The sequence below is a fragment of the Mus musculus genome, chromosome 2 (genome assembly GCF_000001635.26).
Source record: "Mus musculus strain C57BL/6J chromosome 2, GRCm38.p6 C57BL/6J".
Classification (NCBI taxonomy): domain Eukaryota; kingdom Metazoa; phylum Chordata; class Mammalia; order Rodentia; family Muridae; genus Mus; species Mus musculus.
Window position 1 is genome coordinate 153,141,942 of NC_000068.7, and position 14,724 is coordinate 153,156,665.

The 14,724-nt window shown below is 46.9% G+C and overlaps 1 protein-coding gene across 2 annotated transcripts in view; it reads left to right on the plus strand.

Moving 5' to 3' along the window:
• The window catches only part of Hck (hemopoietic cell kinase), a 42,974-nt gene extending 33,474 nt beyond the window's left edge, over positions 1–9,500 (plus strand). For both annotated transcript variants that reach the window (NM_010407.4, NM_001172117.1), the window contains exons 11-13: positions 2,478–2,631; positions 7,006–7,137; positions 9,006–9,500. In NM_010407.4, coding sequence (NP_034537.2) covers positions 2,478–2,631; positions 7,006–7,137; positions 9,006–9,208 — 489 coding nt within the window. In that variant the 3' untranslated portion in view covers positions 9,209–9,500. The remainder of the gene's footprint in view (positions 1–2,477; positions 2,632–7,005; positions 7,138–9,005) is intronic.
• Positions 9,501–14,724: the final 5,224 nt, after the last annotated feature.

Genomic DNA, 14,724 nt, shown 5'->3' on the forward strand with positions numbered 1-14,724 from the left:
ACACCTTTGATCCCAGCACTCAGAAGGCAGAGGCAAGCAGATCTCTGTGAGTTCAAGGTCCACAAAATGAATTCCAAGACAGCTATGGCTACATAGAGAAACCCTGTCTTGAAAAACTGAAAATAAATTATATTTGGAGAGAGAGGGGAAGAAGGTCTTCCTCTTGAAGGAAAGCTATTCCTATTGAAGTTGGCAGAGAGCAGTATTATATTATTAGAGACACATACACACTTATTCATACTCACTCACACATACACACTCACACACAGATGTATGAGCACTGTGCTGGTATCTGCTTACCAGTTCTGTGATTCCCTGATGCTCCTTGGAAGCAGACCCAAGTTCTAGTACCTGGAGACCTGCCAGGTGGTTTTGAAACCACATCAGCTTATTACCATCAGGTCCCAGGGTGTGAGTGACATGCAGGGTGTTTGTATTAGTCCCAGATCTGCCAGTGCGGCTCTGAGCAAGGCGCTTGGCTGCTCTGATGACATTACTAGCCACCTCTCAAGTGAATACTAGATGGCAGACACTGTCCTTGCCTGTGGTACAAGCTTAGGGGTTAGTCTCCCTATGAGACCTGGGAGACAGGCTTGGAGTCACAAGCTTGGGGATCAAGTTGAGCTGGTCCAACTCTGGAGCCACTTAGCCATGATGCTCCATTGCCTCCCAAGTGGAGTTAGCATACCTTCCCCATTGAGCTCACATAAGCACCAGCGATATAGGTGTGTCAGCCAGTGGGAAAGTACTAGGCACAGAGGTTGGTAAGAGACACATGCTATGCAGCTATGAGCTGGTTATTTATGACTCTGGACCCTAACCCTCCCCGAGCCCATAGTTTGAACAAAAAGCCTGCCGTGTTTATCAGTTTGTATTAACTAAGCTGCAGTATCTTCCTAGTAACTTCGCAAACTGCTCTTCTGAGGATGCCCTGTAAATTTCCCATGCTCTCCAGACCCCGTCTCACTCCGCTACAACCTCTATTCCAGGCAAAAATCACTCTTGAGATTTCATTCGGAAAGCTTGGCTTATTTCCACTGCCTTTGATGCCCCCTCCTGTTCATTCTTTGCTATTGCACTACCTGGTTCCCTCGGGCTTTGCGTTTACTGGCCAGCTCTGTTTTAGGCTGTCTGATCAGACTCTGCCACTCCGGGTTCCCCAGATAACCTCATCTGATAATTCCTGGGTGCAAGCCTCCAGAGTCCTGCAGTTCTGGACTGTCTGGAGCCAGTCTGGTTTAAAGCTGACATTCAGGACACGCATCTCTGTAAAGTGGGTCACAATGAGTCTGCCTTCACAGAGCTCCAAGGTAGTTCTGCAAACTGTCCATGAGGCTTTCTGGGCAATGGAGCTTTATCTTTCACCTCTTTTGTCCTAACAGCCATGTGTCTTTCTTCCAGAAGCCTTAAGAATAAGAATCCTTCACACTGTCTTGGAGCCACAGTGGTCCTTAAGTTATGCTACACTGAAGGGCTTCGTGAAGTCTGCCATTATCATTCTTCATGCTCAGAGTAAAATTCCTTTCCTACCTTCGAGGATGCTCAGCCTTCCCAAGCTCAGATTTCCCACCTCTGCTTAGCTACCTGGCTCTATGTTACTCTAGGATCGCTGGTCCTCCTGCCTTTGCATGTGGCAGTCTCCCTGCCTGCAATGTTCTTATTCAACACACTTATGATTGTGGTCGTCCCATTCTCTGCTAAAATGTCACCTCCCCCAGGCAGTTTCCATGACCATCCAATGGAACCTTCTGCACTTCCCTCTGGTACCCCGTCTTGCCTTTTCTCTGTGGTGGTCATGCCGGCAATGGCTGTGCCTACCTCCTGTTCAAAGGACTGGATAGGCACTCATAGACAATCTGAGGATTTTTGTTGGATGAGAGGGCGAATTTTCCAGGCTTGAGGATAAGGATGATGTAAGAGTGAGGAGACAAGGGCTGGAGAGTTGGATCAGAGGTTAAGAGCACTGACTACTCTTCCAGAGGTCCTGAGTTCAACTCCCAGCAACCACATGGTAGCTCACAACCATCTGTAATGGGATCCGATGCCCTCTTCTGGTGCATCTGAAAACAGCAACAATGTACTCATAAACCTAAAATAAATAAATCTTTAAAAAAAGAAAAAAGAGTGAGGAGAGAATATTGAGGTGAGGTTGTCCCCAGGAGGGTGGGATCAAAGCTCTCCCTGGTACACTCATGGACGTGGGGCAGAGGGTCCTGGGGAAACATTCACATTGCTTGTTCCTTAAGAACATCTCAAAGGGCTCTGCAGAAGTTTGATGTTCTAAAAGAGCCCACAAGCAGAGCCAGGACTTGAGAATACCCTAAGATAGGCAGGCAGAACAGTGCCGGTTGAGAGCCCAGGATCCTTCTGACCCCCCCCCCCAAATGCAGGGCTGATGCAGATGTCTTCCAGTTTTTTAAGAGCAGATTCTGTGGGCTTCTAATATGTGAGGATGACACTGTCTCTTCTGGGTACAGATCTCAGAAGGCATGGCCTTCATTGAGCAGAGGAACTACATCCACCGAGACCTGAGGGCTGCCAACATCTTAGTCTCTGCATCACTGGTGTGTAAGATTGCTGACTTTGGACTGGCACGAATCATCGAGGACAATGAGTACACAGCTCGGGAAGGTAGGGAATGCTGCCCTCCTGGAAAGGGCAGAGATCTGTCCTAGACTGACTCTTGCATCAAGTCAGGAGGCAGACAGACAGATGCTGGTGTTCGTCTCGATCTTTCCTTTGTCATGTGGTCCACAGCCCATGGAAGGCTCTACCCACATTCAGGATGGGTCCTCCCACCTCAATGAGCTCTATGTAGAAAGAGTCCTTCATAAACACACCCAGGGGGCGTCTCCTAGGTGATTCTAGATCCTGTCAGGTTGCCAGTGTTAATACCACACAAGACTTGAAGAGGAACATTTCAGAGCAGGTCGGTAGGAAGACTTCAGCAAGTGCAGGTCGAGGTGAGAGGTGAGAATAATGCTATGCCCAGGAAACAAAACCAGAACCATGTGAATGTCCACAGACAGGGTGTGCGTATCAGCTGTGACACACACACAATGTAGCACCACACAGCAGTTAAGGACCCACACCAGGGGCTGGGAGTAGCATTCAGTGGTGGAGGCCTCACTGACACAGAAGACTATAGACTTCACCCCCATCACACCACACACCAATGCCATGGGCAACTAAAGGGGAGGTGTGACATCCAGATGAAAGAAGTGAACCTAAACAGAGTAGATGCCAGAAGGTTCTACATCATGGAATTCAAAACCAGGCAAAAGTCATCTCTGAAGGTCACAGTGTTCTTCATGATCGCCCCAGACTTAAACACTGTAACTGATGCCCATCAGCTGATGACCAGAGGGAGAACATGTGGGCATCCATACCACGGAATAGTGTCTGTGTCTGTGACAGAACAGAGACAACTGTTGGAAACCCTGGGAGCATGCTAAGTAGAGGCCAGGCACCAATATCTGTTACCCTTGAAATGAAATTCCCAGAATGGCGCAGGGGTTGCCAAGGGCTGGGTGGGAGACTCAAGAAAGGGGTTCTGAGCGCCAGGGATGGGGCTGGATAACATGTGATGAAACATTGTGCAATTCACAATTCTTCCGCTATTATGAAAGTCGTCAGGAGCTGTGGTGGCTGCGCCTTTATTCCCAGCACTGCATTCAAAGCCAGTCTGGTCTGCAGGGTGAGTTCCAGGACAGCCTGGACAGGGCTACACAGAGAAACCCTGTCTTTAAAAAAAAAATCATTGGAGCATACACTTTAAATGTGTGGATTTTATGGCTTGTGCATTATATATCATTAAAGCTGTAAAATTCACTTATACCAACAAAGCTGTGAAGGGAGGTGGGGGGAGTGCTAGCTGAAGCAGGGAGGTACTGCCTCAGAATAGCTGGAAGGAGCCTTCTGAAGGGGCTACTTAGCTACAGATCATCAAAGTCAGACCTTAAGCATCTGTATACTTTAGCTGGGTCTAGAAGTGCAGGCTTGTAATGTAGGCTACTCTGGAGACATATCACAAGTTCAAGGTCTGCCAGGGTAGTTACTGACCCTGTCTCAAAATAAAAAGTAAAGGGGCTGTGGTTCTGTGGCAGAACACTTGCCTGACATGTGTATGGTACTAGACTCAGTCTCCAGTAACACACACACACACACACACACACACACACACACACACACACACACACACCATTGGATATGTTATGATTTGATGTTTAAACTAGGTACAAAAAAATAAAATGAAAAGTTGGATATATAATCTAAATCTGTAAAGAATAAGTGGGATATGGAGAGAACTCTCTAGATGTGGCTGAGGATGTGGCTTGGTGGCAGAGTGCCTACCAGGCATGCTCAAGATCTGGGTTTGAGCCTTAGTACCACATAAAAGAGAAGTATGACATAAAGAAAATGGCTGACTTAGAGTTGGGCTGTGAATCGCAGCATGCAGGAGGATACCATGGAGCCAACCCGGGATATGGAGACCCTGTCTCTCAAAAGGAAAGGAGAGTCTGGAGAGATGGCTCTGTGGTTAAGAGCACTTGCTGCTCTTGCAGAGGACCTGGGTCCTGGCACTCATATGTCGGCTCCCAATCATCTAATCCTAGTTCCATGGTTCCAATACCCTCTTTTGGATGCTGAGGGCACCAGACATGCATGTGGTACACATACATATATGCAGGCAAAATGCCCCTACATGTAAAATAAGTCATTTCAGGACCAGTTTTTTAAAAGAAAAGGAGTGGCAAATTGGCTGAGTGAAAGTGCCTGCTGCCAAGCTTGAGGTCCTGAGTTCAAGCCCCAGGATCCATGTAGTGGAAGGAAAGCACTGACTCCTGCTGGAGGCGTCCTCAAACCCTGACAAAAACTGACACTCCCACCCCTAGCAGCCACAACTGCTCAGCTAGGGGTGGGACTTCAGAGGCCAACTTCTCATCTCTGCTGGGATTTTGTCCAGTTGATCTTGTGCTGGTTTTGTGCAGGCAGACATAGCTTCTTCGAGGTCTGGTGTGTTATGGTCCTGTCATCCAGAAAATCCTCTTTTACAGCATTCCTCCACTGTCTATGGCTTTACAATCTCTCTACTGCCTCTTTCTGGATGATCTCTGAGCCTGGGAAGGGTGTGTGTGTGTGTGAGAGAGATGTGGATATTTCCTTTAGGGTTGAGACTTGTCAATACTTAATCACTTACTCGGCCATAATACAAGCGTCGCCGAATTCCAAAGAACATGCAGATGGTCTCTTAACTTAGCGGTTGCTTGGTATATGGTTTTAAAAATAGCTTTATGGGACACCTAAAAGCACTAGCATTTTCATCATACAAAGGGGCTAGCTTTAGGTGCTCAGGCCTGCGCTGGGACTTTAACCATCTTCTACCACAGTAACAAGAAAAGTGAATTAGGGAACAAAACAGACCCGGCCGAGCTGATGTGTCATCACCACTGCCAGGAAGTTGAAAAGACAGGGAGCATGAATTCAAATTAGCATCATGTGACAGGGGCCTCACATTAAGAGAGTAGCACAGGGGGAAAGCCTCCATTGCTAGTGTCAGCAGTGACACTGGCATCTTTCCACTTAGGATCCAACCCTAAGTGGAGGCAACAACAGAGTCAACATGGCAGTTTGGAGTGGAGCAAGAGTCCAGGGCTAAGTGTCCTCAGGCATCCCTAGGACTGGCCTTCCTCTGGTGCTGCTACTTTTGTGATGAAGCCAGTCAGGTTTATGTCCAGCTCTGAAAGGCTCCCAGGCTTATGGCTGTTTAGGGGGATATGTGCCTTATGGACATTAAGCCACTGGAGACGGTGGTCTAGCCTCTCTAGCCATGAAACCAAATGTCCCACTGAAGTCTTTGAAATGGAACTGCTTGCAGCCTTCTAGCTCCTTCCGCCCTACAGCCCTGCAGTTTGGCAACTGCTGTTCCTGCCCCTCAGCACTCAGCCTGTTTTCTGCCTGCCGTGATAAGGCATGGACAGGAGGTGGCAGCAGAGAGTGATTGAGAGCCTGGTCATTTATCTCCAGTGTTCTGATGGTACAGACATAGTTGCATTGAGAAGAAATGATACAAAGGTGGGCATGGTGGTACATGCCTCCAGTCTAGACACTAGGGAAGTGGGCAGAAAGACCAGGAAATCAAGGCCATCCTATCTAGGCTATGTAGTGAATTGAGAGCCTGTCTCATAAAAATGAGTGAGTGAGTGAGTGACTGAGTGACTGAGTGAGTGACTGAGTGAATGAATGCATGAATATGCTCTCCCTTTGGATTTTGATCTCTTTCCATGTCTATTAATATACTGTCCTCCCTCATGATGCTGAGCCAGGGCAGTGAGCTACAGCTCTGATTTAGCCAAGAGATCACCAGAAGAAACAAAAAAAGAAGCCATGATATGCAGTTGCTGAACTACAGTGTTCAGTAACTAAGTGTTCGAGGCATTTTTGACTTCTGCATTTTGCCTTACAGTGAGTGTATCGTAATCCTGAATCAAGGGGCAGTTATATATCCTATAGACCATGTTCACCAATTATACTTTAATTAAGACAAACACCCACAGACTGCTCATCAAATCCATTCTAGAGGGAGGAAGGGAAGAATAGGAAGGAAGGGACACTCTGACTAGGGCAAACCTCAGACGACAGCTGAAGTCCTCTCCTGCACGCCATAGCTGGGGAGTGGATGGGGTGAGGTATCAGCTGTGACCTAGACTCAAGCCCCCCGGAGATCACTTATCCCCAAAGACCTCTGGGTCTCCACTTATCAGCGTTAACATTTAACAGGCAGCAACTGAATCAAGGATGTAGCCCCCAGAGTGAGCTCCCACATTATATCCACTCCTCTTTGATCCAGTGTCTGTCCTCAAGACAAATGTCCCTTGGTAACATGGGTAACACATTGCAAGGAAATCGCTATTTGTAGAGGGCATGATTCCCCTCACCCTAGCAGAGCCCCAGCCCTCATTGCTCCTCAGTCTCACCGTGACTCTGCTCTGCTCAACCCTGCAGGAGCCAAGTTCCCCATCAAGTGGACAGCTCCTGAAGCCATCAACTTTGGTTCCTTCACCATCAAGTCAGATGTCTGGTCCTTTGGTATCCTGCTGATGGAAATTGTCACCTATGGCCGGATCCCTTACCCAGGTAGGAAAAGGGACATGGGCTTAGGGGTGTCTCCAGCCCAACCTGGCAATGGCCCATCTCGTCAGTATGTCTATTACACTCAGCTCTTGATCTTCCCCCAGTCCCTCTCCACCTTTCTCATATCAGAGGTACTGCCCTCCACCATCCCTCCGCTAGTGTAAGGGGTTGGCTGGCTATCTCCTCTTTCCCACACCTTACTGCACTCAAGCAATCGAAGTTCAGCTATTTGAGCAGGAGGTGGATGGGAAGATCTGGAGAAGTAGCATGAGGCTGAGAAGAAGTCAACTTTTTTTTTTTTTTTTTGAGACAAACTCTTACTCTGTAGCTCTGGCTAGCCTGGAGTTTGATATGCAGACCAGGCTGTCCTTGAAGTCCCAGAAACCCATCTGCCTCTGCCTCTGCCTCTGCCTCTGCCTCCCAAGTGCTGGGACGAAAGGTCTACAGCATCACACCTGGATGATCTCTACTTTTAAGAGATGTATACTTGAGGCTGGAGAGGTGGATCAGAGGTTAAGAGTACTTGCTCTCCCAGAGGATGAGGGTCCAGTTCCTAGCACCGATGTGGTAACTCACAACTATCTCATTCTAGTCCCAGGGGATCTGATGTCCTGTGATGGCCTATGAGGACACCCGTATACACATGGTGTATATATGCACACATATACATGGAGGAAGAACACTCATACACATAAAATACAAATAAATAAATAAATCTGAGGGGCAGGCCTCAGTTCCATGAGAATGGGTGAAAGTATGTGATCAAGGTGGCACACGGGCAGCTGGGGCAGGTGGTGGCACATGGGTACCTGGGGCAGGTGGTAGCACATGGGCAGCTGGGGCAGGTGGTGGCACATGGGTACCTGGGCCAGGTGTTGGCACATGGGCAGCTGGGACAGGTGTTGGCACATGGGCAGCGGGACAGGTGTTGGCATAGACAACAGAAATAAGCTGATGAACTGAGCCACATTTCAAAAGAAGCAAAGAGAGCCAAGGCTGGCTGTCCTGATAGTGAAGAAGCTGTGGAAATTTGGGGTGATTCACTAGAGAGGATGGCCGTCCAACTAAGATATTTAAAGTTTCTTGTTTTTGCTCTTAATCACTGACCCATCTCTTCAGCCCTAATCACAGAAGTTTAAAAAATACTAAAAATAAAAGTAAAGTTGGTAACCATAGTTATTTCATTGTTGTTTTTAGAGATAACAGATGTAAACTTAGAATAAGGAAATGATGGTGTTCAGAGTGACCTTGAATCTGGCTTTGGGGGGGCGGGTACACTAGTAAAATCCAGGCAGGCATAGTAGCCTGCACCCTTGGTTCTGGCAGAAGAAAAGGCAGGTGGATCTCAGTGAGTTTGAGACCAGCTGGCCTACACAGTGAGTTCTAGGATGGCCAGAGCTACGTAGTAAGACCCTGTCTCAAAAATAAATACAAACAAACGGATAGATAGATAAAACAACAGACCAAGATATGCAGAAACAGTAGGCTGGTTAATGTTCTGCCACCTTAAGAGGTCTGGCATTGCCAGATACTGATGGTGCATGCCTTTAACTCCAGCACCCAGGAGGCAAAGGCAGGCGAATCTCTTCAGTTTGAATTTGAGGCCAGCCTGGTCTACAGACTGAGTTCCAGGACAACCAATGCTACAAAGAGAAACCCTGTCTCAAAAACAAAAACAACAACAACAAAAGAGGTCTGGCATGTCTTGATGGCTGGACAAACTTAGCAATTGGACAGTTAGTTTCTGTCCCTTCCTCACACAGTTAGATGATAACTGCAGCTCCATTTGCTACCCCTCCCTAACACACACACACACACACACACACACACACACACACACACACACATTTAATTTCACTCCTCTTTTTCAGGTATGTCAAACCCAGAGGTGATTCGGGCACTAGAGCATGGGTACCGTATGCCTCGACCAGATAACTGTCCAGAAGAGCTCTACAATATCATGATCCGCTGCTGGAAGAACCGCCCCGAGGAACGGCCCACCTTTGAATACATCCAGAGTGTGCTGGATGACTTCTACACGGCCACTGAGAGCCAGTATCAGCAGCAGCCTTGACAGCAGTAAGGACATGAGCAGAGCCAGAAGCCCCATCAGTGCCTTGACACGCCCAACTTGCTGGGCCCACTCTCAGACACCACACCACACACACTGCAGCTGTTGAGTGGGTGGGAGGACTTCACAATCTCTTTCTGACTCTAGTCATCTGCAATCCGCCACTCTCAGGGCCTCCAAGTTGGTATGTCTCATTTGCCTGGAATGACTGAATTCAATCTATAGCTGTGATTTAAGTGGAAACTGTTAGAATAGTATTTAAATAAAAGATATGAATGTCAAAGGCTTTCCCCAAGGGTCAGCTTCTCTGTCTCCAAATGTGTTGGCCTTTCTGCTGTGTGGCATATCAGATGGAGAATGGCCTTCCCAGAGGCCAGAAGCATGAAGACAAGCGAGAATCCAGGTGGGGAGATGGCTCTGTCAGTTAGATGCTTTTCCTGTAAGTCCAGGACCCAAGTTCAATCTTCAGAACCTATGTAAGAATGCTGGATGTGCTGGTGTGCATTTATCATCCCTGTGAGGGGAGTAGAGACCAGAGGATGTCCAGACAGTCTGGCCTAATTGGCGAGGGCCAAGTCAATGAGAGACTCATCTCAAAGGAGATGGCTGGCACTCTGGAGAATGACACCTGAAGTTGTCCTCTGACCTCTGCACACATGTACGCACGTGCACATAAACCTGCATACACACATATACCTATGCATAAAGAAGGGAAAGAGTAGAAGTAAGGCTGAGGGCTTCCTGACTGTCCCCAAACACTTGCTGGCTGTGTCAGCTTCCTTTTGTTCTGGTAACAACCCCCCTCCCCCATGAGCTTGGGTGGCTACAAACAGTGGGGAAGGTGGAGAAGGTGGGCTAGTGTGAGATGGGCTGGAGGGCTGTGCTGCTCCTGGAGACTCCTCTACCAGCAGGGTGGGCAGGGATTCCTCCCTTGCCTTTTCTGGCTTCCAGAGGCTGCAGCCCTCACTCACCCTTGGCTCATGTTTCTGCACACCACTCCAAGCTCTGCTTCCACCATCTGGTCTCCCCTGATTCTTCTTCTACTGCATCCTCTTTTAAATGATTACACTGGACTCACCTGCATCAGCCAAAATCATCCTTAATCGCATTTGCAGAGTCCCCCTTGCCAAGGCAGCAGCATTTCCCCAGCTAATCTAATGCGGGGATTCACCTGCATAATTTGAGGGACCGTTACTACGCCTGCCACACTGGTGGTCATCCCAGTATCCGGATGCTGTACGGTTTTGCCTCCCAGACACTGGGGATGTCAGGAAACCACTTATGATCTCTCTCTTGTTAAGCCACATCAATACATGTAGACTTCCCTCATGATGACAGCCATTTCCTGTGGCCACACAGTCATCATGATTGCTGAGAAGGTCTACATCACTGCAGGAGATGTCGGGTCTGAAGGTGGAAACGGCTGAGAAGGACCTGGTTCTTTGAAAGGGACACTCTTGGTGGCTAGGAGGGAGACCTGATAGGAAGTAGAGGGGACAAGGAGGTGGTAGACACTTTTTGCACATCACCTCAGCTAAAAATTCTTAGCTATAAGCTTTTGTCATGGGAGAGAGATGGGGTGGTGACAATGGGACAAAGTGCAATGACACTTCTGTATTACCACATCTACATCACAGCATCCCCTAGAACCCTGGACTTGCTGAGCTCAGTCTGCATCCCTCAGTCCAACCTTAAGAGCTGGGTCTAAGAACAGTGAAGACTAAGGTAGCTGGGTTTTAATCTACATTCCAAGGATGGAAACAAAGAGACTGTTCTGCCTGTTTTCACAGTACAACCAACATTTCTAGGACCCTAAAAGGTACAGAGATCGCTCCCCACAGCCATGTCACCCATTGGGTAAGGTATCCTTTCATCCCGCTCAATTCTAACCCCAGCTACTTGGAGGTACTGTCAGATCCCCAGGTGGGGGACTCAGTCCCCTCCACATTAGGTGACAGATGGGAGCTGCAGGTTGTCTTATGTAGGTGATGACCATCTGCCTATCAGCAGCTCCCACGGCTCTCTTCTTAGGTTCCATTTATTGTTCAAGCTGCTCAGGGAACTCAGGAAGGGAATGGGATTTTATTGTTTTATCATAAAGGACGCAGCAATGGAAAAGATGACAAAATGCACAGTGGGAAAGGCGCCACGTGGCACTTCCATGCCCTCTTCATCCTTGCCAGTTGGCAGAAACCTCCACATGCTCAGCTACCTAGAAGCCCTCTGAACCCTGTCCTTCAGGTTTTTATGGAGACTTTATTGCCTAGGTGTGATTGCTAATAAACTGGGTGGGAAAGTTCAGCAAGGCCTGTCTTAGTAAGATTTTTTTTTTCCGGTCCTCTCTGTGTAGCTTCCCTACCTTCAGGGTTAAGATCCCACTGGAGTGAAGAGACTCTTATCACATACTACATGACAATGGTCTTTATGGCCAGCTTCTCAGTCAGAAAGGCAGGGGATCGTAATGGAGTTTCTATGATCTACTTAAGAGAAGACATATTTTAGCTTTTATACCTGACTTGAGGAGGAAGTTATAAAACAGGAACCATGGACAAAATCTAAAGCCAGAATCACCTATCATATATATATATGCTTATGTGTATATCTCATGTTTATAACTGTACACTTATACATCCCACAGAATCACCTATAATATAAATATGCTTACATGTATACCTCATATTTATAATTGTTCACACACATCCCAGTATTACCTATAATATAAATATGCTTACATGTATACCTCATATTTATATTTGTACACACACACACATACACATCATAACTTACCTGGTTTGTTACCTAATTAATCACTCTCTTGCCTTGTTGTTTGAAATACATACTTTGGAGTCTCAAGGCAAAGCCCAGGGTCTTACTTACAACCTTGCAATAGAAATTTGTTCTGTTTCTGTTCAGTAATACATGGGAAGTGCACTTGTCCTTGCCCTACTGGTGCTGAGCTTAGCCATGTGCTTTTGGCCAATGGAACATTAGCAAAAGTGAAGGAAACAGAGGGGAATCTTAGGTGCAGCTCCTGAGAGAAAGAAAGCAAACCGGTTTTAGGGATGATCTCAGTGGTTGAGCCTTTGCCTGATACATACAAGGGCCCTAGCACAACCTGGGGTTGGAGGGAACTAGTCTGTAAAAGCTACACACTCTAGATCTCAGTTATATGACATTATGAAAAATAAAAACCATGGAGACAGTAACCAGACCAATGGTTGCTAAGAATCTGAGAAAAAAGGACCAAGAAATGGATAAATACAACACAGGCAATCTTTAGGGCAGTGAACTGTGCTGTACAATACCATGCTGTACAGTACCATGGTGGTGACTACTTATCATTAAGCCTCTGTCAAAACCAACTGAAAGTATGTAACAAAGAATGGACCCAGACAGAGCCAGGGGCAGTGATGCACGCCCTTAATCCCAGCTCTGGGGAGGCAGAGACAGGTGGAACTCTGTGAAACCACCCTGGTCTACATAGTGAGTTTCAGGACAGTCAGAGCTACATAGTAAGACCTTGTCTGAAAAAGGAAGACAAGGAGGAGGAGGAGGAGGAGGAGGAGGAGGAGGAGGAGGAGGAGGAGGAGGAGGAGGAGGGAAGCAGACTCTGAGCTAATGCATTATCTTGAGTTGATAATATATCACTACTGGTTCACTAGCTTTCACAAATGGACCACTCATGCACGGTGTTACTAAGAAGAAAAACCAAATGTAGGATGGAAAGTTAAATGGACCTCTGCTCTTTCCACTAGGTACTCTATACTTAAACTTACTTCCGTCCATGTGGTATTGCTATAACAGAACTACTGAGGCTGGGTACTTTACAGAACAGTAATTTATCTCTTAAAAGTTCTAGGGACAGAACACTCACTTCAGCAACATACATACTAGGGTTGGAACAACACAGAGATTAGAATGGCCCCTGTTCAAGGTGGCACACAAGTTTGTGAAGCATTCCACATCATAAAACAAAAACCCCGGGGAGGGGAGAGGCACACAGATGTCCAAGGCTGAGGGTCTTTCTGTTGCATCACCCTGCTGAGAATAGAAGGGCACTTGTGAAATGCATGGGTAAGGTAGGGCTCAAAGCCATTCTCTCACTGGGAACCAGTTCTCACAATAATGACTGTTAATCCATTCATAGGGGCACTTGTTGGTTTGTTTGTTGAGACAGGAGTTCCCACAACCCAGGGTATCTAGGAACTTGCTATGTTCCTGAAAGATGACCTTGAACTTCTGACCCTCCTGAGTGCTAGGATTGCAGGGATATGTCAAAAGGTTTATGCAATGCTGGGAATTGAACCCAGGATTTCATGCTTGTTAGGAAAGCCCTGTACTAATTGAGCTATACCCCTGCTTCTATCATCCCTTAAAAGTCAGGTCTCTAAATACTGTTGCATTTAGTCTCTATATTTAGAGACGAGCTTTAAAGGGCTCATTCACATCATAGTGCTGATGTTAAAGAATTTAAATCTAGGCTGGGTGAGGTCCCAGCACTTGGGAGGTAGAGGCAGGTGGATCTTTGTAAATTCAAGGCCCGTCTGGTTTACCTGTGTATGGAGTTCTTGGCTACACAGTGAAGTCCTGTCTCAAAAGAAAAAATTAAATCTATTAAAAAACCATAAAATGTGGAGCCACATTTCATGTTACCCCTTCTGTAGGAAAGTAGTAAGCACTCATGCTCTGGAAGGAGGCAGGAGGAAGGGAATGGACAGGTGGCTTATTTAACTGTGTGGGCTGAGGTCAGGGACAAGGAATGCTCTTGCTTCATCTTACCCTGAGATGTGGAATGAATAGACCCCCTAACTCCTCTACTTTGTCATGTGTCTGTCCGCACCATCACATATACTGTGACACAGCGCTCTATCAGCTTTCACTCTGGGTTCTCTTCCTCTTGAGGGGGTCACAGTGACCAATAGTTGTCTCTGTAACCATTTGTTTTTCAGGGTCACATGATCATCTAGTATGAAGGCCATTCTAATTCTCCCTCTCAAAGCAGAATACAAGAAATTAAGTTCTGGCCAATGATTTTAAGTAGTAGTGTATAAAGTAGTTTTTAGGAACCCCACTCCCACACCACCCCCAATCCTCGGGATAGGAGACAGGAAGTAGCTGGCTCATTTGGAAAGCACCATGGAGTCCAATCTAGTGAGCTTCTTGTCCCTTCTTCTTGAGTTTTGAAATCATAAGCATGTGCCACTCTGTCTGGCTTCACCAGTCTTTTTTTTTCCTTTTTATTACTTTTGAAGATTTATTTTTGATCACATGTGTATGTGTCTGCGTCTGCGTCTGTGTGTGTTTCTGCATGGGAATTTGGGTGCCTGTACACATTACAGCCATTGGATCCCCTTAACTGGAGTTGTAGGCAGTTGTGGGCCTGGCACTCACGCTGGGAATCAAACTTGGGCCATCTGAAAGAGCAGCATATGTTCTTAATGACTAGGCTGTCTCTCCAGCACCACCCCTCCTTTTGTTTTCCTTTTTAAAGATTTAATTTTAACCCTAGAAAAATAAGT